At 35.8% G+C, this 23,584-nt stretch overlaps 1 protein-coding gene across 4 annotated transcripts in view; it reads right to left on the reverse strand.

Annotated features, from left to right (window-relative positions):
* Positions 1–1,035: 1,035 nt before the first annotated feature.
* Positions 1,036–23,584, reverse strand: part of CPEB4 (cytoplasmic polyadenylation element binding protein 4) — a 62,015-nt gene continuing 39,466 nt past the window's right edge. For 2 of the 4 annotated variants that reach the window (XM_019797179.2, XM_002916927.4), the window contains 7 exons: positions 16,297–16,320; positions 14,395–14,568; positions 11,189–11,278; positions 10,699–10,817; positions 9,179–9,293; positions 7,923–8,104; positions 1,036–5,466 (listed from right to left, as the gene is read on the reverse strand). In XM_019797179.2, coding sequence (XP_019652738.1) covers positions 5,239–5,466; positions 7,923–8,104; positions 9,179–9,293; positions 10,699–10,817; positions 11,189–11,278; positions 14,395–14,568; positions 16,297–16,320 — 932 coding nt within the window. In that variant the 3' untranslated portion in view covers positions 1,036–5,238. The remainder of the gene's footprint in view (positions 5,467–7,922; positions 8,105–9,178; positions 9,294–10,698; positions 10,818–11,188; positions 11,279–14,394; positions 14,569–16,296; positions 16,321–23,584) is intronic. The other 2 variants (XM_011221927.3, XM_011221926.3) reach the window with 2 other exon arrangements.

Below are 23,584 nucleotides of genomic sequence, written 5' to 3' on the forward strand. Positions count from 1 at the left end.
ATCCCGGCGTTATGGGATCGAGCCCCACATCAGGCTCCTCCACTATGAGCCTGCTTCTTCCTCTCCCACTCCCCCTGCTTGTGTTCCCTCTCTCGCTGGCTGTCTCTATCTCTGTCAAATAAATAAATAAAATCTCTTTAAAAAAAAAAAAAGAATACTATACTCAAGGTGAGAAAGAACAGAAATCAAATTTGACAAAACAGAATATCCTCCATGTCATACTTTATGTCATAATAAATCGTTAGGTTAAAAGTCTGAAAACGCAGTTTAAAATGTAAATACTAATACATCACGCGATGCATGGACCAAATCAAAGATAGTACTTTCAATTCACATGCTATAGAAATTATTATCCCAGAGGTCATATCCTATGATGTTAGGATCTCAGGAGGAACTGAAGGTTCAAAGTCAAACCATGATCCTCTCGTACGGTGGCCAAAAATCAAGGCTCTTCGTTAGCAAAGACCACAAACTAAACCTCCTAGATAGTGACCTTCTCCATGAAGACACGTGTTCCCTTACTTTTGTTGGACATTTGGCCTTACGCAGGTCACTTGGCCTTAAGCTCGGATCCTGACTGAGGCCTCGCACACATACAGAAGGAAAAGAAAGACAAGAAAGACAAGAAAGAAGGAAGGAAGGAAGGAAGGAAGGAAGGAAGGAAGGAAGGAAGGAAGGAAGGAAGAAAGAAAAAAAGAAAGAAAGAAAGAAAGAAAGAAAGAAAGAAAGAAAGAAAGAGAGAGAGAAAGAGAGAAAGAAAAAGAAAGAAAGAGAAAGAAAGAAACAAACAAGGACTCTTCAGGGCAGTATGTGAAGGAATAGAGCAGATCAAAGACAGCAGCCCACCGATACTTACAAACTTACATAAGCAATGCACACTTGCCCCTAGTACTTATATGACCGGACATCTTTTCCTATCCAGTTTGTTCTGCCTTGGCCCAAGAGTATATACCTAATATTTTTTAAATGATACATTCCTAATCATGGAAGCATAATCTACTTATGTTGACAATAAATAAATATATTAAAAGAAAGCTGAGTTAAAAGTTTTATTCATTCAACATCTCACATTACAAATATTTAAAAATTATATGCATACTGGTATAAATAGTCATTTGCAAACTATTTAATAACATTAATTTTCCACTAGCACTTCAACAAATGAACTCTTTTAAAAAAGGAACTGTGTTATATAACTTAAGAGTAGAACATACAAAAATAGGAACTTAACGTGAAAATGACTTTAATAAAAAATGAATTACCCTTATTTAAAATGCTATAATAAATACTACAACCTCCCCATACACAGTAAAAACTATATGGAAATTCAGCCAAGTAGTACAATTAACTGACATACTTAAATAACTTTTCCTTCTGATAATATGAGCAATACACTGGAAAAAAAAAAACATTAGGGATTAGTAAAAACTAGACACCCACTTGCTAAAAGTTTCACTTCCAAAAAATATAACAAAAATCTGATGAAAATTATAAAAACTAATTATACTTTAAATTTTAAAAGTATAAAAAATAAAACAGTTGAATACAATATTGTCCCAATTCTTACAATGCTATCAATCACAGTAGCTTTAAAATAAGATAATAAAATAAAGCAAATGACCAAAACCTCTTTTATTCCATTTTTAAAAATAATCTCAAATTTACATTAGTAGAAAGATTGATTTCTGATTCTTTTCTTTAGAAACACCAGCAAGAAAGGATTACTCTTAACAGTAGAAAATGACATTTTTAAATGTCTGCAATTAAAAACAAAGAATTACACTGCAAAGATCTTTCAAAAGTTTGAAATAAGTATTGCACATAACTTGAAGTTAACTTGCCACAATTCATCACATTCAAGTTTTAAATCACCTTTTAACAGAAGATTCAACTCTTCAAAACAAAAGGGGTGAATTATCAAGTCTTTCCAACAGCACTCTCATAAAATGCTAAATTCATTCACTGCAAGTTTTATTTTGCATTCTGCAGAGGTCTGTGTATGGAGAAGTATATATATTATACCAAAGCGTGGGGACCAGAAAGGGAAGGGAGAGGGTTCCTTTACATAGAAAATAATCAGAAACACTTTATTTTACATTGCAAAAATAACCATGTAATTACTCTGTAACTACATTGTAAGTACACGGCTGGTGCCATGCTAGTGCGCTAGAACCACATGCTTGGTAAATTGAAGTGATACCCTAAAATCTGTAAACTAGTTACATGTTAATGATGTTTTGAGTTACATGGTAACTCCCAACTACAATCCCATGTAATCTGAAGGACATGTAATCAATAAAGTTCAGAGTAATAGATAATAATTGTTTATGCCCTGTAAATTGAAGTGTAACCAAATAATCTGTAAACACGCTTGTCACACAATCACAAGTAAATATTAGTAGAATAACAATTTCTTACATTAGTCATGCATACTAACATTACACACCTGTCCCACGGCAGGCTATTTTTTTTCTTTATATATAATTAAAAGAGCAGACATCTCTGAATCAAACACTTAACATCAATTTATTAATATTAAAAATGGCTAAACATTCACCAAGAATGTCTGCGTTATGAATAATTTTAAAAACTTAGTAAGAAGCTGTAGACAATTTTGTTATTTTAAATTTCTACCCTATGCTTATGCATTTAATTTTTTTTTCTTTTTTAGGAACTACAGTGTTATCTGTCATTTTCATGCGAATTTTTTTCATTAATTTGTGACTTTACATAAACTATTTCTTAAATTATAGGTACACCAATAGCTGGTGCTGGGGAAGGATGTTTAAGCAACATGCTTTCTCTTCTCTGCAGACTCTAAAATAGCATTGCCAGTGCACAACATTCATAATTTAAAATGTATGCAGAGCACTGAAATGTATAAAAAGCAGAATATAAGAAAATAAAATTTATTAAAATTATTTATATTAAAAAATGAAGTATATGAAGATCTCTCAGTAATAAAAGTACAAAAAGCTACTCTTTGCAATATGAAAAATTGAGGTATTGCATAAAGAGATATCCCGTCAGTGAAAAGTGTGCCTAAAAATGTTCACTGTTGGAAAAACAAGATATACAAAAGTAGTGCATAACAAATATACATTATGTGCATGACAAAATAAGTTAGCTACAAAAACACTGTACCGAAATTCAGCAGGTCATGTACAAAGGGAAAAATTATTATTCAAAGCTAGTTCTCAAACAGTGTTATTTCTTGTTAACTCATCACACCTGTTTACTGAGTAGGAACAGCACAAAAGCACACCCCAAGCCACCTACAAGCATTTAAAAGAATAAAAAGAGGCAAATGAACATTTCGATTAGAATTATGTAGTTCAGGAGAAAAGAAAAAAAAGTCCCTGACCAGCTGCAAGAGCACCCTCCGTTCGCATGACTGCTTTCAGTATTTGCAGGGAACTCTTTAAAGGCAGCTCCCTTTCTATGTCTGACCACTAGACAGCATATGCCTCCATTTTGACCTTTGGAACTTAACAGGTATATAGTTCATTAAAGCCTGTACTCAAAATAAAGGACTGCTTTTCCTAACGATAATCAGTAGGGGTCATCAGCCAGGTGGTTCCACCGTAGTGCTGGGGCAAGTCTTTGGTTTTGCAGGATCCAAGATGGTACTGTTAGGTAGCACAACTAGCAAGATTGCCATTAGATTTTTTTTTTTTTTTTTACGTTTTGCTCACTGGTAATAATCCTTTTAATGGTGGGTAGGGCATTTGATAAGAGAATGTCAATTAAAATAAAAGTTACTTCCATGACCAGGGCTTCAAGAGACTATTTTAAATTTACCCCTGAAGCATACTGTTCAACACATAATAGCGCCTTTCAAAACTAGAATTTTATTTATAATAAAGCATGCATTACTTGATGAAGTTGGCACTTCAAACACTGACTATGTCCCATGCTAAGTTCTGAAACGGTAATGTTATTTTATTTTATAGGAACAGTAAGATAAACATACGTACCTTTGCACAGATTTACACAGTTACTTAGTTCAACAGTGCAAAACACTTTGCAACTACTTAACTTTTTTTTTAACTTTTTTTTTCATTTTCTATGTTACAACTAAATTACAGGATACCCAAAGTAACTTTAAATCTAAAAGTAAGCCAATCAGCAGCCAATTTGTATATTGGTTTTGTCTTCCAGTTTTGGCTACAACTGTACTGTAACACAAGATCAAAATGACATCCTTGAGGTATCTCTAGATCCGGTCCGTTCTGTCTGGTTTTTAACGTCAAAATGGAGAGCAAAGGCTGACACCTGATGAGTGTTAGTAAATTAGGAAATAGAGTTTCTATATAACATCAAAAATAAAATGTATACATTTGTTCTTCAGGAGAGGAAATGCTAGTTTTCCCACCAGTTGTCGTTAATTCTAGCTTTGGTAGGTTTCCTGGGGCTGTGACCAGATAAGGAAGTTCAAAAATAAATAAGTGCACTCCCCTCAGTAGTAAATTTACCCAATTTTTACATTCTGAAGTTTTAACAATGGTTGAAAAGAAAGTAAACCTAGCTCTGCCGACTTTAGTATTTTTTTTTTTTTCTGATGTGGTAGTAACTCTGAGGCGTCATGAAATTCTATTCGGCCTCTAAACCCTTACGACTTGTTCTAATGCTGCTTCAATCTTGCTCATGCATTTGTGTTTGCTTTAGCATGCTCTTTCCTGTTAATAATTGTTAACTTCCTCCACTGCTGTTAAATGAACAAAAAAGGGGGGATGGAAAAAAGAGAGGCAAAAAAGAATGAAAGAAAGGAAAAGGCAAAAGCACTTCTCTGGGGGAAAAACTGTGTCAGGACAGACTGATAGTGTTATTGATGCATGGTTAATTTTAATAAAAGTATTCTTATATGTTATATTATTAACAATAATTTAATTAAAAACCCAAAATACTCTATTGTTTCATTTCTCTTTTAATATTTCTCTTTCTCCTCTAAGAAAATGTTGCAGGAAGTTGGGATCCTCTTGGTCTCCAGCAAAACAAGAGAACAAAACTTCCGTGCAACACGATGGTAATATGAAAAAGGAGTTCTTACATATTGTTTTCAGTGACACAAGAATCTACAAAACACCTATATTATAGGTCACTCTTTTCATTATACTATTGTTAAGTTACGGGCTGCTACAAAAGGACATGCCAGCGTGAAGAGGTTGAGGAAGGGGTCAGAATTAACAGAAGAGTGCACTTATTCTGAGGCCTGAAAATGAGCACTGTAGTTACCCTTTAGTTCCAGCGGAATGAAATATGTCGCGGACGGTCACCGCCTTCCTTCACCAGGGGCTTGTGGAATTCCCTGCCAGCACGAGAATGAATAGCAGCCCAGCAATATTCACAGTAATACTGCAGACAGGTAACATTAGCACAGAAAAATGGAGCAAATTTTCCCCCACAGCGGGCCCCCTGACATTCATCACACAGCTGATCATCCAAGACATATGGCTTAACTTCCACCTGCAATCAAAAATAAAAGAAACAAGTTTACATTTTTCAGTGAATGGCCCAGGCAACTCGGACTATGGTGTGTACATTCCTGTCCACTGTCTGAGTGAATCTATGCCAGGCTGCCCAGAAACAAGGGTCAATAATTCTTCTATTGAAATTAAGATAATCCATCTTCTAAGAACCTGGTAAGGCTTTTATATCCATCATTTTACATTTCTGTCTTATTAAATAGCCACTTTTCAAAAGAAAATGGGATTCTACCAGAAATAAAAAAGGGAAGCCAACTGTTTAGAATGTTATGAGATTAAACCCACAGGAGGGTATTTATAGACACAAACCATCACTTTAATTAGTGGACCTGGATTTTTGTCATATGTGGAGTTATAATTTAAACAAACCAACTAAGAGCTTCCCAGTTCCACAAAACAGCACTTCAATATTCACATCAGAGGGAAGATGCCTGGCTTCTGCGTCATAAGCTTCTAAGTTGTAATAAAGCCTGGGTCAGGGTTTCTATTTACAGTGTACACATCTGGGGTTATAATCACAAACTCAGAACTCTGAGAAAACAAGATGCGGCCATGGTACTCACAATCCAAAACCTTGCTTTGTTCTTTGTCAGTAAGAATGGTTGACTTCAGTCTAGAAGTCAGAGGTGAATTTATAAAACTGGGTCTGTTCCAGTGTTCAATAGGCCAACCTGTCATTTGAGTCTCTCAAGCATTAAAAATAACCTGGCTATTAATTCACCAGTGAGAAAAGAGTTGGTTATTTTTAGTCTTGGAGAGACTCACGGTTCAATTCCCTTATACCAAACTATCACTACCACTCGTGCCATCCAGTTCTGACAAGGAATTCTGACAAAGGTAGCAGTGAACAGAAGAAGACGAGTGACATGAAGACAGGAAGAGCAGACGAAACTACAGCATTAGGCTTCTGGCCCTGAGGCCATTCTACAACATCTACGGAGTGGCAAGAACACTGGTCAAAGATCTGATTGCAGAGAAATACAAATGAAGTCTGCATTCCCAATGACTAACCTTACACCTCCGACACCTTTGGTGGGATGACGCAGCAAGGCAGAAGACACTGCTTGCGGGGATGTAGATATTTTTTAGTGTGCATAAAATACAAGTGGGCTTATTAATGTATGCTCCAACTTGTCTTGCCCTCTTCCCCTGTGTTGATAATAGAATCTATATCTTTCTTTTTATAGATTCACAATATAGTATTGTGAATCTTGTATTTTATACTGACACTGAAGGAGCATACACATGGAATGAAACATAAGCAATAAGTATAAACCACTATTGACTTGATAGTTTCTACATAATGAATTGGGAACAGCACAATACAATCAATCAAGAAGGACCTTTCTGAGCACAATGCTCAGAGTGTTAATATCTAAGTCAGTCCTAATGAAAGTGCCAGTCTCCCATGAAATAAGGAGCTGACACCAGAATATAAATCAACGCACTGCTTCTCTCATCAAGAGGGTCTTTCTACAGGGAGGAAAAAACAAAAAACAAAAAAGTCAGCTGAACTAAACATATTGTTTACTAATGTAGCTAATTCACATTCTGGTGTAAATTCCTATCTCACCACAAGCTAGTAACCATCGACTGCCGGCAGTCGATACCCAGGCCACACTTTGAGTAGTTTCGGTATAAAATACAATTATATTTATCAGAACACAAACTCCTGAGGACAGGGACTTCTTGTCCTAGGGGCTAAAACATTTGTTGAATGCATGAAACATAAAGATAAGAAACAAATCTGTGAATGCAAAGAAGTAAGATGGATAACGGAACACAGACTTTCAAATACAGGATCTTAGAAAACAGAGGAGAACACTATCTCTGAGGTTTTCTCCAGCTTTTTAATTCAGAAGCTAAACCAACAAAGAGGAATTTAGAGTGCTGAAAATAATGCTAATTACTACACCTAATTTCAGGTGGTAGAATACACTACAAATAAAAAGATTATGATTTCTTCTACTTAATCTGTTATAATGAAATATTTCTAAGATACGCAGTCCTACAAGTGACTTTATTCAGTCATTTGTTACATAGTGCACTGGAAAAATAGGGCTTACTGAGGTATTCATGATTTAAAAAAAAAGGTCAGGGGATCTCAAGGGCATTGGTGTTTGTACTTGATAATAATGATATTTACTGAATGATTGACTAACTGAATAAATGAATGAATGGAGGCGATAGCTTAGGAGATTAAATTGCCCCAAGTAAATTGATACGGCATTCTGGTTAGGCTACTCAAAACACTAAGGGATAGGAAAACTCATAGGAATCCTTAGATGTATTACAAAGCATACACCTAATTGGTCCTAGAGGCATAACTGTCAGCTGCCAATTTTACTGTCATATAAAATCCCCCATTCCAATCTTGGTAATGACACACTGAGAGGGCCATTTCTAGAACTTTCCAGAATATAATCTAGGACTTACCCGTTTATCTATCTCTCCATGCTGCAGCTGAACAAAGCGGGCACTGATAGCAGCTATGTAACTCTGTTGATTAGAGAATGCAACTCGCCCAGCTCCTTTTGGGTACTTCAGCTCAGGGTCGGTATCAATCCCAGCATAGCATACACCTCCATAAAGACGATCCATTATCATGGCAAGCTCCACTAAATGAGAAAGAAACAAAGAGGGTATTTGAAATCAGGAAAAGCCATCTAGTTCACCAAAGATTCCATCTAAAGCAATTCATCTGTATTCTGAGCTCACGTCCTTATAATAATTACTAAATCAATCATTAATCTTTAATCTTTTAAGTAAGGGCAGGGGCTCTGCTGGGTGCTTCGCATATGTTCTCTCTTAATCTTCACAACGACCCTAGGAAGTGGGTAGTAATTTCCTGGGGAAATCAAGGCACAGACAGTTAAGTGATAGTGCTGGGCTTGGCACCCTGGTCTGTTGCTTTATACCATGTTGCCACCATATATTCATAGTTAATAATGTATTGCTTAATATAAACAATCATGTGAACACTAGAAAATTGATTGGCAGACTTTGTGTGGAGGTCCTTCTAGATTATCTCCATCAAATCCTTGTTACCGTTCCCTACAGTTTAGCTATTCACCGATTTTTTATAAAATAACCTGAAATAATGAATGTATCATGTTCTTCATGAAATATTACAATTTTAAAACTGCATTCTTATTCATTTTATGTTCTTTTTCTCACTTATATCAATAAACCTCCTTCTACTTGGAGTTGGGGATGAAATTTCTCCTGTAAATACTATTAAAAACATGATGCACTGTTGAGAACCCTACTATATTTCGGAGCTCAGTAAATAGCTGGTAAGCAAATGAAGGCATGGGAAACAAACCCCGAAATTCTTGACATATAATCTACTCTTGAAGGGTTTTTCCAGATGATGATGAGAGCGATGCTAACACCACACAAAGCACCTGGCACCACTTGTTCCCGTTTAATCCTCAGAACAACTCTACATGAAGCACATACACTCCATTTGACTGCTGCGGAAACTGAAAATTAGGGACAATAATTTGTCCAACATCACTCAACTATTAACTGAGAGCAGAGCACATGAATTCGAACCCCGATACTTTGATCCTAGAACTCTCGCTCTTGGACATTAATTCAAATGCTTGTGGAGAATTTTTCCTAAAAATCTTTATAAGGTATTTCTTATGCTAAAGCGTAAAGGGGTATTTCTGTTTGTTTCATCATACCAGCTCGTAATGGTCGAGGAACACCACCAACAAATATAGTTTTTCGTGGGTCAAGAGGCTGTGAACCATCCATCACAAAGTCACTGTCACTGAGATTCCAAGGCCGAATCTGTACCTAGGGAGCAGACAAACCAAAATGTTTCATTCTTAATGCAGACAATTTATGAGGAAATAAGTTTAAAATTATTGGAGTATTTTATTTTGAGAGCAACAATAATCCACATCATTATAAATCAATAAAACTGTAAAATAAGACTTACACAGCATAGCCCAACCCTTCATTTCATTTTTAAGAGAAACCAAGTGATTTTTTAAGTGAACCATTTTTAAGTGAATCAAAGTCAAAAGTTCAATTTTTATTGTCTTATAAGCTAAATCACTAACATGTCCTTCACTACTGGTAAGTTAATTAGCTGTTTTTCAAATTATTTGGGCTTCTATCCTACCCAGTCCCCCATATCCACATAACAGTAAATTAGCACAGTATTTGATGTTGATCAGAATATAGCGCTAAGTAAACAAGGATTATGTGCTCAATCCTACAAATGCAAACGACTCCTGATACTAACAAATCTGTTGCATTATTTCAAAAAGCATTTCAAAGAAAAAATACTGATATCTGCAGTAAACTTATGATAAAACACTTCAATGTATCCACTGCTTTAGTTAACCAAGAATCATGTACCTTATTTTAATTGTTTGCATTTATTAATTGTTACAAATGCCCATACCAAAGGCTATGGATGGGTTCATAGTAGGACATTCCCAAAATGCACATCAACAAAGTCCTAAGCCAGAGGTCCCAAATTCAAATACCTATGGGGACTGCAAGGGAACATAAACAAATCAAGTATAAAGAATCTATGCTATGGAAACTCTGGGAAAAGTGCTCTGACTTAGACAATCCCAAGACACCAAGAGGAGCTCCATTAATTATTGCTTGAGCTGAACCCATAGGCACCTCCATTCTGAACTAACTAGATCTGGCTGTGTGATAATAAATTGTTGATTTGCCAGATTTGTCGAAACAGGTCAGTTGCTACCATTCCTAAGGACTAAATTTTATGATAAAGAAAAACTTTTTCAAAAAGAAAAAACAGTATGCCCTATACATTTCTGTATATGCATAATTCATTTTACTTTGGGAGAATACCTTGTGCAAAAAGTTAAGGATTAGTATTGGGTAAAGTTTTGATCAAAGAGAGGAAGGAGACAGACAAATCTATTTGTGATTTTTGAGTTCTATTATTCAGAGGAAGTTCAGCTACTTTATCAAATGCATTATCAAGTTAAATCTTTTCATTAAAGACTTAACAATATTTTAATTGACCAAAAAATTCAATGTAAAAATAATATGTGTAAATAATATAGAATGTCAACATTAGGAGGTTGACAACAACAGCAGTTTATAAGTAGATTACAAACACGTCAATTAACAGATACATCAAGATGTCTGTGGATTTTCAAACAAAGCAGAGATAAAGGCAAAAACAAGAAGTTATTTTCATGTTAGCACTCACTGGCTTATCTTTGATAGTGGGACTTGACACACACAGGTAGAGTTTTCCATCTTCTTCAATACATGCATCAATCAGAGCCTGAACAGAGCTTTCATCTTGAAAGAGCAGGAATGCATAGCCTGATAAAAAGGAGAAAAAAGGCTTATTTGTTCCCTAATTTTTTTTTTTAATTCTTCAACAGAAAGGAAGTATAAGCTGAAACTAAGGAAGGGAAAAAGACTAAAAAAAAAAATTAAAAAAACTTGTATCTTCCTACCAGAAGTCTTGATAGTATCAACATTAAGTTCAGTTTGATATCCTGAAACATCTTTTAAAGTAAAACTAAATTTGAACTGAAAGTATGTATTAGGTATAAATTTTAAAGATGCATTTGGGAAAATGGAAGTTTAACAATGGAAAATCTTACAGCAAAGGTAAACATTTATGAAAAGTCTAAACATTAAACAATATATGGATACACTGTACATGTATAGTGAATCTTGAGAATTACCTTTAGGAGGAAAATAGGATTTGCTCTCTGCTTTGTGAGGCCAATCCACAATCAAAGGGCCAAAGCGACGAAAACTAGCTGTGATCTCATCTAATGAACAACAAAGTAAATAAAAAAAAAAAAAGTAAATTTAAATATTTTTATAATCATTTTGGGAAAGTAGTTTAGAAAAAAGTTTCACATCTACTATTTACAAGAACAATACAAAGAACTCCTGCATCCCCTTCACCTAGACTCCCCCAACTGTTACTATTTTACACATTTGCCTTCCCCTCTTCCTTCTTCCTTGCCCTTCTTTCTATCTCCATGTATGCATGATTCAACCTATCTACCTACCTACCTATCATTTTTTTTCTAATGTGATGCTCTATAATCCAGAAATATAACCACTGGCACCTGCTCAAAGCAAGGTGACTTCCTCATATACTACCATGGAACCCTCCCAATCAGGAACTCAATATTCACACATTACTCCCCAATTCACAGACTCTACCCAAATTTCAAACTAACCCAATAGTATCTCTTTTCCCCTTTCTGATCCAGAATCCTATCCAGGACACACGATACACTTAGATGTCCTGTCCCTAGGGTATCCATATTCTTCAGTTTTGGAACAGCGTACTAAAAGTATACAGGCCAATTCATTCTGTAGGATGACTCCCAGCCTGTACCATTTCCTCATGACCAGACTCATGAGTAGACTACAGGAAGATAAATTTCCAAAGAACTTCTGGAAAGAGTAGGTAAACATGTATAGATGAGACCTGGGAGGAGGGCAGGACAGAGGAAAAGAAGAGATGGGAGATGTGTTCAAACTCCAAGCTGGTAGAACTATTTTCCTCTCCTCCAGATTGTGAAACAGTACAGTTTGCTCTCCTCTGCTGCCCATTTCTGCAGTACCATTTAGCTCATGTAAGAGAGACTGGTAAACAGAGGAATAAAATCACTATAACCTGGCAGTTGTACTGGTTCATAAATGATTATTCCTGGGCAAAGTGAGCTAGCATAGTGGGAGTAGAATTATAACCTTCATCAGGAAAAGAAAGAGCCCCTAGCTTGTCTGATATGCAGGCAGGAGCCCTCCTACTCTCTTATAAGGAAATGAAAAAGGAGCACAGCAACCAGGGCTCTCTTGCTAGAGAGGCACACTCCCAAGCTTGCAGGGCTCTCATCTCCTGGGAGTGTGCACCTTCTCAGGTGCTCAGAGGTCCGATTACATCCGTACTGCCTCAAAGCCTGCAAGACCGCATTTCTGCTCTGTTGGTTTTGTGCATTTTCAGTATTCCTTGAGGTAGCCTCTAACCACACTGAGCTACTTGCCTAAATTGTCCAAGTTACTTCCAAGGTATTAATTCTGTTTTTGTTAGTGCTTCCAGTACAAAGCTCATTGGGTTCTGAATTATTTGGTACTATTTCCCCAGAAACCTTACCATCTCCTTTGCCAGACTAGTCATACTTACCTGTGCTCCTAAGGATTTTAGAAATTGCACATTTAAGATTGCTCAGTAATTTTCCAAAAAGATATAGATTATCTGGGCCAGAGAAGGAGTTTATTCCAGGCTAGGTCAGATAAAAGTCAGTCTTTTTTCTCTTTTTGTATGTAAGCATATAATTCATTCATTAAACACCATGTGGACTAAAGACTTGACTTTCAAGGGTCAAAAAACCAAAATCCACAGTACTAAGGAAAATGAGGATTCCAGGCAAAGAAAAGAGCAGGCCAGACCCAGGAGCTTATTAGAGAGGCCAATATTGTGACCACACGGTCAGCCCAGGATGAACACTTTGGAGAGCTAGGTCCTCTGAGAACAGGATGAAGACTGATTCAGTCTAGCCTGAAATCCCAACACAGACTCCACCCGAGATAATTTTTCATAGATTAAACAAAACAAAACTGTGTTTATTTCAATCTTTGGCTTTTTGAAAACTTTTTTGGTCTCAACCTTCCAAAAGTTTGACCATCTTAAGGAAAATGAAGTGACTCAATACATTTAATCTCAGTCTAAATTGGAAGTTATTAAACCTTATTATTAGACCTTATAGATTTTTAGAGAAAACTATTCTATTCTCCATAACATTAACTGGTTTATTGCCATTTCCATTTAGGAAACCAAGACAAAAGAGGTTAAGAAAATAACCACCACGACCACCACTAAGGATATATGGTTGCTCTATGGTCTCCTACTTGAATTTATTCTGAACTTGAACCAGGGTCACTTAGACCCACAGATGAAGAAAATATTACTGAACAACTAATCCTCTAAACCTTTGGCTGGCTCCTAATGCAGGTCTCAGCTCAAATATCACTTCCTAAAAGAGGATTTCCTTGGGGCGCCTGGGTGGCTCAGTCAGTTAGCCGTCCAAATCTTGATATCAGCTCAGGTCTTGATCTCAGGGTTATAAGTTCAAGCCCCACATTGGGCTCCACACTTGGCATGGAGCCTACTTAAAAATAAGAAGAAAGAAAGGAAGAAAAAAGGAAAAGAAAAAGAAAAAATGAGGCTTTCCTTAACCACCTAATCTAAGAAGATATCCTGTTATATCACAAACTAGTGCAATATCATGCTATTTTCTTTTCAATACTTACTCTCGGATATTTTCTTGCATGATTACACGCTTTGTATCTGCTTCCCCTACTAGAATTGAAATTCTATGCACACAAAGACTTTCTACCTTGGTTATACTGTAAACAAGTCTAAGAACAGTGCGTGACTTTTAAAAAGCCTGTAAATATTTGTTAAGTGAAAAAATATTCAGAAAATAAAACTCTTGAGATTTTCTTTCTTGTGGTACAACTTTAGGGTTTATTTTTCAAAAGTTCATCCTTAATCTAAGATTTCAAATTTTCAATTAACTACATTTCTGGAGCCGGTAGGAAAACATACTGCATTTGGCTAAGGCAGCACACACAGACAAAAACGCAGTAAGCACTATGTTTGCCCACAAGAGACCCCTTGAGACGGTTTCCCAATGACAGTTACTCTTTTCATTTAGTCCAATCACTTGCTTCAACTGGCTACCAAAGTCCTGTGCCCCTTCCTCTGTAAACTAATCTTATATGCCATGATTGAAAGAGGACAAGAGAACAATGCAATCAAAACTGAATACTTGAAGCCAGATAAGATTGTTATTTTAATAACAGCAACCACTATCTATGAGTTACCTACTATGTGCACTGTGCAATTAACGGTTCTTTGTAAATATACCTTCATCGATGTCAGGAGGTAATCCGCCCACAAACACCTTACGAGAATATCGTTCCACTCTTTCTCCATTCTGGTGAGTGAAGCAGTGAGGTGAACCCAGGCCACTATGAAGAGGTTGATCCCCACGGCCATCATCCAAGAATCCATCTTCCATTGGAAACAGTGAAGACTGACCTGGAATAGATAGCAGGAAAAAAAGCTAAGAGCAAAGGTTCCTTGCCAATGCTGATCTTACACAAGAAACAAGGAAAACGGCAGATTTAATAAAACGGCTTTTATTTTTCTCACTGAATAACAAATCACTTAGATATGCTTGAATTCCCATCACTTTAAAGTCTCACTGGAGTCAGAGAGAAAGTACATGGTTAAATAGAAGGCTGCTCAACTATCCCTCTGGGATCCAGAAACTTCAGTGAGGTGAAATGGAAGTACAGGATGAGGGAGCACTCTTTTGAAAGCAGCTGGCAGTAGACTGCATTACCTTGGCAGGGCCCCATGGCCACAGGCAGCCTAGACATGTACACTAAGTATTAAATTTGACTATCAGATGCTAGATCACTTAAATTTTTTTTAAAACACCAGATAATACAGCCTACACAATTTCCTCTAAGACTGTCCTTAAAATGAACAAGTCGATTTTTAAAGTGAGCACTCATCTTGGTTTACCTTAATGGGATATAACCAAAACCCATTTAACGCTGTTATCCAACTTCACTGTCTAGTCTTATAGAATTTAAGATTTTTAGGCAAGCTAAAGATGTATTTTCTTTTAGCTGACTAATTACCAGCTGCCACTGGTGCTATCTAATTCTAAAAACTAGTCATTAAGTTTGCTGTTTGAAAATCCTATCATACAGGATATATAAGCAAAAAAGACCAGAGATGCCAATGTGGTTAATATTATTCCCGTGTTTACCTGACAACAAAATATGAACTTTGGAAATCACAAGCAAAACACAGAGCTACAAATAACTAGAATCTCTCAAGCACTGTTTTGTCACTTTTCAGGCTGCCGATTTACTCTAGGTACTACAGGAGAGGTTTGTTAACGGATCCTGTAGAAGTGTAGCTTCCGGCTCTTCCGTTACTGAAACATTCCAATGCCCTTTGTTGCCACACTTGTCTTCCTTTCAACCTTCCTAACTAAACACAAGTAATAACAGTATATTTTTGTTATGAATTTACCCTACAAAACTACAGCTCAAGAGTTATATAATGAAGATAAAAATGACTATAAAATTGGAGGTAATTATTTCCTAAATAATGTTTAGAAGTCACTTATATTTGAAAGTTGAGCTATTTGACTATCTAATTTACTTGCTTTTAAAAAGGCAAAGCTATCACAGGAGGCAAAAATAAGGTTCCTTCAAGCACCTCTAGGAAATGATTCTTTAAAATTCTCTAAAATTTCTAGAGCTTTTTCCCCCCAATGTTTGAAATTTATAGGAATAGTCATTTATTTAGCTAATCTCATTTTAAATCATAAATGTATTTTGACTTAGCAAAAAAAAGTAGACATAAGGTTTTCAAGTATAATTGAGCTTCCAATATAATCAAGTCCTTTGAGACTAGTCACACATTATATTTTCCTTTTCAAAGATCTTTAATTTTTCTTCTCTCAAGAAATTCCTTTCAGAAAAGAAAAAGGAGAAATAAATCTTCAGATATAAATAAGTTCAATATAATTCAGGGACATTATTGATTCAAATCCAAATCCTACCATTCTGACTCCTTCAAATTAGAAAGTCTATAATCTTAACTATGACATATAAAGTATGTACGGATCAAAGCTACGTTGCATTTCCCCCTCCCCTCCTTTCCCACAAGGGTAAGAAATTGAACAAACTTGGGTCCTCTCCAAATACAACTGGTACAGTCAAAAGTTAGAAACAATAATGTTACCTCTCCTTCGCCCATATGTCCTTGCTGCATGTCAAATGAGAAAAAAAAAAACAAAAACAACCTTTCAAACATTGTCAAAAGAATCAACTGTGATTTCATCTACCAGCTTTTGAAACTGAAAAAAAATTGGCTATGTCCCTCATTTTCTAGTAAATGTCTCAAAAACAAGGAATTTGGATGGTGAGAGGTCAATTTAATGCACGCTTTTTTTTTTTTCCAAGTTCTTCAAGGACACTGTAAAGCCATACTGAATTTTACTTGTGGTAAGAGAAGTAGTTGGCTATAACTGTCACCCAGGATCCAGACTAGTAAGACACTAAGGTAATATGTAACATGATCTAAACCAATTCCTACCATACTGATCTTAAATGCTCTCAGGATTCCCTGCTAACTAGCAATTCAGTAAATATTTCAATATTTAATTCATGACTTTTTCACCACTACAGGATAAACAGCAATTTTATACCATGATTTTATGATTAATCCCTAATAAAGAAAATCATAACAAATGAAATCTTTAGGCAATTTATAAATTTCCTTTTAGGCAAAGGAAGTTTCTTGTCCCTTGTCAAATTTTCCACCATGTCCCAAATGCTGAAAAGTAAAAGGTTTGGCATTTTATTGCCAAGTAGGTTACAGCTAAGAAGAGAAGGATATAATATAATATATTTATATGTATTTCCCTGAATACTTGGGAAATGGCAGTACAAACTTCCAATCAAGAAACTTTTGAGAAAATGTCTTCCCTGAAACAAACTGGCACTTACAAGCCCAGCTTGTCCAATTACCTCAATCCTATTCAACAAACACTGCTGAAATGCCTGATCTTGCTAGGGACTATGGAGAAACAGCACAGGTCCTTGACTACACGGAACTAGCAACCTTAAATGCCAGACAGCCACATAAGCAAATAATGACAATGCAGCACACCTACTGCTACTGAAGTTACCTGTTAGGGGCAACAACAGAGGAGGAGAAGCAACTGGCTCTCATTAAAGAACAGAGCGGGGGGTGTGGCATTTGAGGAGGAGACAGGATGGCATTTGAGACCTTAAGGATGACTGGATTAAGAAGATGTGGTCCATATATACAATGGAATATTACTCAGCCATCGGAAGGAACAATTACACAACATTTGCAGCAACATGGACGGGACTGGAGGAGATTATGCTAATTGAAATAACTCAAGCAGAGAAAGACAATTATCATATGGTTTCACTCATTTATGGAACATAAGAAATAGGAAGATCAGTAGGAGAAGGAAAGGAAAAATGAAGGGGGGGTAAACAGAAGGGGGAATGACCCATGAGAGACTATGGACTCTGAGAAACAAACTGAGGGCTCCGGGGGTGGGGGGGGGAGATTGGGATAGGCTGGTGATGGGTATTAAGGAGGGCACATATTGCATGGTGCACTGGGTGTTATACACAAATTATGAATCAGGGAACATTACATCAAAAATGAAGGATGTACTGTATGGTGACTAACATAACATAATAAAAAATTATTATTAAAAAAAAGGAAAAAACAGAGAAAAAGCATTGCAGGCCTGGCAATGCAGCAAAGAAGGGTGTTGTAATGTTCAGGGAAAGATGCCTAGAACAGAAGCATATGGAACTAGTGAGGGTTTGGCTAGAGGGGAGTGTTCAAACAGGAAGCTGGGACAGATTGCGGAGTTAGAAAGTGTAGCACCTTTAAGAAGTCATTATACAGACTGGTCAGGGTTTTAATTCTTAGCCTGCTAGAGAAATGCTCAATATGTATACGTCAGTTATAACTGAGTTATAACTTAGAAGAACCATGTGCGTATCTTCCAAAATAGTCTCATACTAAAATATATTTTCTCCCATTACTAGATACATTGAATTTCACCAAAGTACTTGAACAAATGGATTAAAACCACATAAAATTTCCCTCAGCTAAGATTTCACTTTGCTAGAGGTCTTAAATTTGGGGTGGGGGGGGGAGGTATTTTCTCAGTCAACCTGACACAGGCTAAAAAGACAAAAGATACCGTAAAAAACAGATGCTTAAGAACGTTCTATTCCTATGACTGCTTCAATGATAAGGGAGTTTGGGAAAATGAATGATTTGAAAATCTTGGTTCTGTCAATTAAAAAGTTGGTTGATGCTGCTTAGATTTCCAAGAAAACAAGTATTTGAAAAGAATAGACTTTTAAAAGCTACAAAATTAACATAAAACTCTCACAGCTTCCATTTATCAAAAATAAATATAGTTTCAGGAATAGTAAGTGCTACAGATTAAAGGCAAAAATCAAATAAATCTCAAAATCTTTAAATGCGTACTTTCAAACTTTGATCTTGTACCACAAAATTAAGCTGGTTAATATAAAAGAATTCATGGTTAAATTCTGAAAACTACCTAGAAATGTGTTCCCACATTAAAAGAAAATAAGTTATAGGTGTAAAATGCTTACAACCATAAAGTCTGCCAAATCAGAAAGGGAAATTAATATAAATTAGCACCAAAAAAATAAAAACAATGATACTCTGGAACACACAAAATGAGAGTGTTTAATTTTTTAAAATTCTAATTATAATGCTGTTAATAACTATACATTATTTTTAATGTAAATTTTGACATGACATGTATACAGAAAAGTACACAGAGCGTTAAGTACAGAATTCAATGAATTTCTGATAACATAAACATACCTATGTAACCAGAACCCAGACAGTAACAAAATGGTAAATGGTGCCCCTTTATCCTACATGTGAAAGATATACTAAGCACCTTTTTCCCCAACTATTTCAGATTATACTTGGCTTAAGATTATTATGATGCCACACTTGTAACACAGATCTTTACCACTTTACTGAAGAAAGTAATCCTTTCCTACATGAGAAGACCTAATCATCTTTGTAAAGAAGATGAGGGATAAAATATTACTAGATTTTAGTAGGCAACAAAAGACTGATCATACTCAAGCTACTCTGGCCCACCTCAGGCCCTCCATCTACCTCTCATCGCCCCCAAATTGAGAAAGCAGATAGCAATTCTATTTGGAAAAAACAAGGGGAGAGGGCCCAGATTAAAAGATGTTATCAAATAACTGATTTTTTCCAGTAGGACTAAAAAAAAAAAAGTATATAGGGGAATTAGTCAAATTATACTTAAAAATATATACCTCAAATGCTGGAGGCTAAAAGAAATTAATCTGTTAACAAAAGAATAAAGATGATAAGAACCAAAAAGCAGACAATCATCATAAAGACCAGGGCATACAATCCAACAAAGATGCAAAGAATTATTTTAAATGATCTTACAAATCAATCCCTAATGTAATGGACTGACTCACTGTCACAAAATTATTTTAAATATATGCCTAGTGGTTGGAATTTCATATGTCACATTGGCTTGTGTTTATACTAACTTGTTGGTACAATATTCAAAGAATGTTGATAAGATACAATAAAGATGAGACAAAGATATTCTTTGTAAAGAGCTATCTTAGAAAAGGGCAGAGAATGGGACTCTAGTTTCTCTACATCCCTAATCCTCAGTTTTTTACAAAAATGGAGAGCTGATGAGAGAATAACAAAAGATACCCTATGTATACATGATGACCACACAGTCAGATGTTCAGTAAGTAGTAATTTTTTCCTTTCCGCAAAAGTAAACTCCTGTGTCTATATTCTGAGGTTGGTCTTCAGCAATTACTCTCAGCTTTTCATTACTATTCTAAGACTAACAATTGCAGAGCACTTTAGAATTTACAATATGTTTTCATATTTTCTTTTTCATGAAGGCATCTTTCAACATCCTCCTCATTGTAGCAACTAGAACCACATTATATACATTTTCAGTAAGTGACTATAATCTACATTTCTCGTGGGTACATTATACCCTCCCCCCTTTCATAGATTTCTGTGTACCACCCCCCCCAACCCTTAAGCAAACAATCAACCTCCTTTCATTCCAAAGAACTATAATTAAGAGTTGTTCTATGCTAACCTTTTTCTAAAGCATCTCTTAACTAATTTCCTCCTCTGGGACAAGCAAATATTTTAGTGGATGTTTCCAAGTGAAAGACATCCACAGAAAAAAGGAAACACATACATGATTCTGTTAAAACCTAATATATTTTGCTGTTATTCCATAACTTTCCCTGCCAGAAGTTTCATTTTTGAAGCAGTTAATCCTATGGGCTAACGCAATGGAATGGAAGGTTGGGGAAAAAAGCACTATGCATGAGCACTTTTATACAGAGGTGGTTGCAACTGCATGTTAGTTTTCTAAGGCAAAGTAAGTTTTCAAGATGGGTAAAGGGAAAATTAACCTTTCAATCTGATGTCTATCTCAAAGCTACACCAAGACATACCAAAGGAATCTGAGGTAAGTCTGGCCCAGGCTTAGCACTCCTTTCTGACTTGGCTGAGAAACTGAATCAGTTTCAGGCTTGCTTTTCATAATCATAAAATGGATGTTCTAACTATATTCCCATTACATAAAATTTACTAGGAAAAGGTATCTGTTCTGGGATGAATTGTTTTCCCTTCTCAAAACTCATATGCTGAAGTCCTAACCTCCAGAACCTCACAGTAGGACTGCATTTGGCAACAGGGTCTTTGAAAAGGTAATTAAGGTCAAATGAGGTCATTGAGGTAGGCCCTAATCCAATATGGCTGATGTCTTTAAAAGAAGAGTTCATGCAAAAAGGGAAAATCATGTGAACACAGGGAGAAGACAGCCATCTACAAACCAAGGAGAGAGGCCTCAGAAGAAATCAACCTTGCTGGCACTTTGATCTTAAACTTCTAACCTCCAGGACCAGAAGCTGAAATTTCTTTTTAAGCCATCAGTCTGTGGTACTTGCTAAGCCAGCTCTAGCAAACTAATACAGCATCCAAAAAGCAGCTATGAAGTTTGGGGTTTTTATATACTTAAAATCCAAGGATTTCCCCCAAGAATGTCCTCTAAAAATCTCTACAACTAATAACGGCAATGAATTGAATAATTTCCCCAGAATGTGCACCACAACATTCTTAACACAGTTATCAATTATTATTTGTTGAATTATACTGGCAGTGTCTTTCAAAAGTCAAGAGTGGTATATGAAGGTCACTGCATAGTATAAAAACTGATGACTGAGCATGGCCAAAGGGAAAAAAGTAATCTGATCCACTAGATGAGTAAGCTCTTCTTATCTTTGCACAGCAAATCCCAACATTACTCCAATATAAACTGCTGAAGCTGGTAGACTACTCTGAATCCTTCTTTCTTTTTATTTATTCAGGATTTAAACCCCACTTCTTTTCCAAAAAGCTTTGAGATTGCTCGAAATTTTCAAAACAAGTTATACAATGAAAATCATAGTCAAAATTCAGATGTTCATCTGAAGAAAGTAAACAGTTCTCACATATTTTTATCTAAACAAAAAAGAAATAGCTTTCAGCTAAACAGCAGCTTGGAAGAAAAAGCTCTGAAACTTACAGTAGAGACAAAGTAAAGTAGCTATATAAATAATCACCTTTCTAAAGCTTTTTAAGCCTGAATAGATTATTTATGGTGGACAAGGAAGAACAGCTCCTTATAGTTCCTTAAAGTTTTAAAACTGAATAATGAATGTAAAGCAACACAATGTACTACACTTTTATTTTCAGTTTTAAGAAAAGACCGCATGGATATGATATGAAGGGACCGCATTTAAAAATGAATATAGTAATTTTTATGTTATCTATTTTAATAATCAGCCAAAGACAGCATGTTCAACTATAGATGATTTTTACACTCATCTTAATTCCGTTTTGTTTTTCCTCATAAATTTTTACCACTAATATTCCTAACCAAAACATATGTGTGTGTATTAGCACTAATATCCCTAGCCACAAATATTCCTAACCATTCTAATTATTTTAACTATGTAGCAGCTCTACTGTAAGTGATTTACATGCATTTCATCTTCATCACAATTCTTTGAAATGGGTAGTATTTGTGAGTCCAAAGTTTACCTTCATTAAACACAAACAGTGCTTTACACTAGATTTATAAGATGGGTATCCCCAAAGCATGAACTAAATTGCCAGCAAAGTTACTAAAAAATTAATACACAAATGAGATTAATTTATCTATAGAAGCAGTCCACCATAAAAGAGGTTTCGTAAATTTGACTGAAGAGAATGGGCAATGCCTACACCCACACCAACATGACTAAAAATTGCCTCAACATCCCTCCACCCCCACCTTGCTTTAATTTCATGATTTTAAAGTAACCTGCTATAATCTGGACTTTGCTATTGGAGAAAGAATGATTCTGTCAGTCACCGCCAGCATCTGGTCTACCTAGGTTTATTCCTAATTAAAATTGTATGAATTGGCATCTGGTCCTAGTTGGTTGGTTATTAAGAACTAACATTTGATCAAATCTGGTAAAATCAAGTTCTAGGATCCTCTGAGATGAACACTGGATCTGAGACCATGGCAGTCATAACCCATCTGGGATTATGCTTAAGGAACCAGCAAGTTCTCCCTCTTTGACAACTCTTCGTTCTTTACCTTGTATTTCCATGTACGTGACAGCAAAAACCATCCAGTTCCTTTCTAGAGTCTATGGACTAGTAAAATCTCGAAACATAATTATTTGGTGGAAAAATTATCTTTATTTTACTTTGCCAAGTAAGGGTCACAAAAAATAATCCGATCATAAAAGAAAGGATATTAATGGCAGAGCAGAGAATGCAATCTCACAATAATAGACTCTAAAAAAAAATGAACTGCATTAGCTTTAAGGAAAACTCATTAGAAAGTCTCACCTCAACAAAGATGGACTCCAGGGGCAACTGATCTAATTTAGCAACTGCGTGAGGAAACTGAGACAAAGAGTGACCACTTTGCCTAAGAGCGCACATCAGCATCTCAAATCTTGGGTCCATTGCCATTTCCAGCACACAAACTTGGGAACTCGTTCCACAGGAAAAGCTAAAATCTTGCTATAATGGCAACCTTTATAGTATTTCCCCTTATCTTGATGCCATTATCACCACTGGGTTTGGTTTTCTGTCTACACACATTTATACTGAAATATTATATTTTGGCATTATTTCTGGTAGCTGTAGCATGAAAAGACCAAAGTCTGATGAATAAGTGAGGCTTTTATAAACTATATAGTCTTCAGAGGACCTGATGCACCCATGGCAACTCTCATAAATCAAATTTCCTTTTAACTTTTCCTGGCTCAACAATCCTATGTTCTACAGAACACTGATGTCAAATACTAACCAGAAGTAGATCCAGTCATAAAAATAATTTTTAATCCTCCATTTACAA

This window comes from Ailuropoda melanoleuca, chromosome 3 (assembly GCF_002007445.2).
Source record: "Ailuropoda melanoleuca isolate Jingjing chromosome 3, ASM200744v2, whole genome shotgun sequence".
NCBI classification, from domain to species: domain Eukaryota; kingdom Metazoa; phylum Chordata; class Mammalia; order Carnivora; family Ursidae; genus Ailuropoda; species Ailuropoda melanoleuca.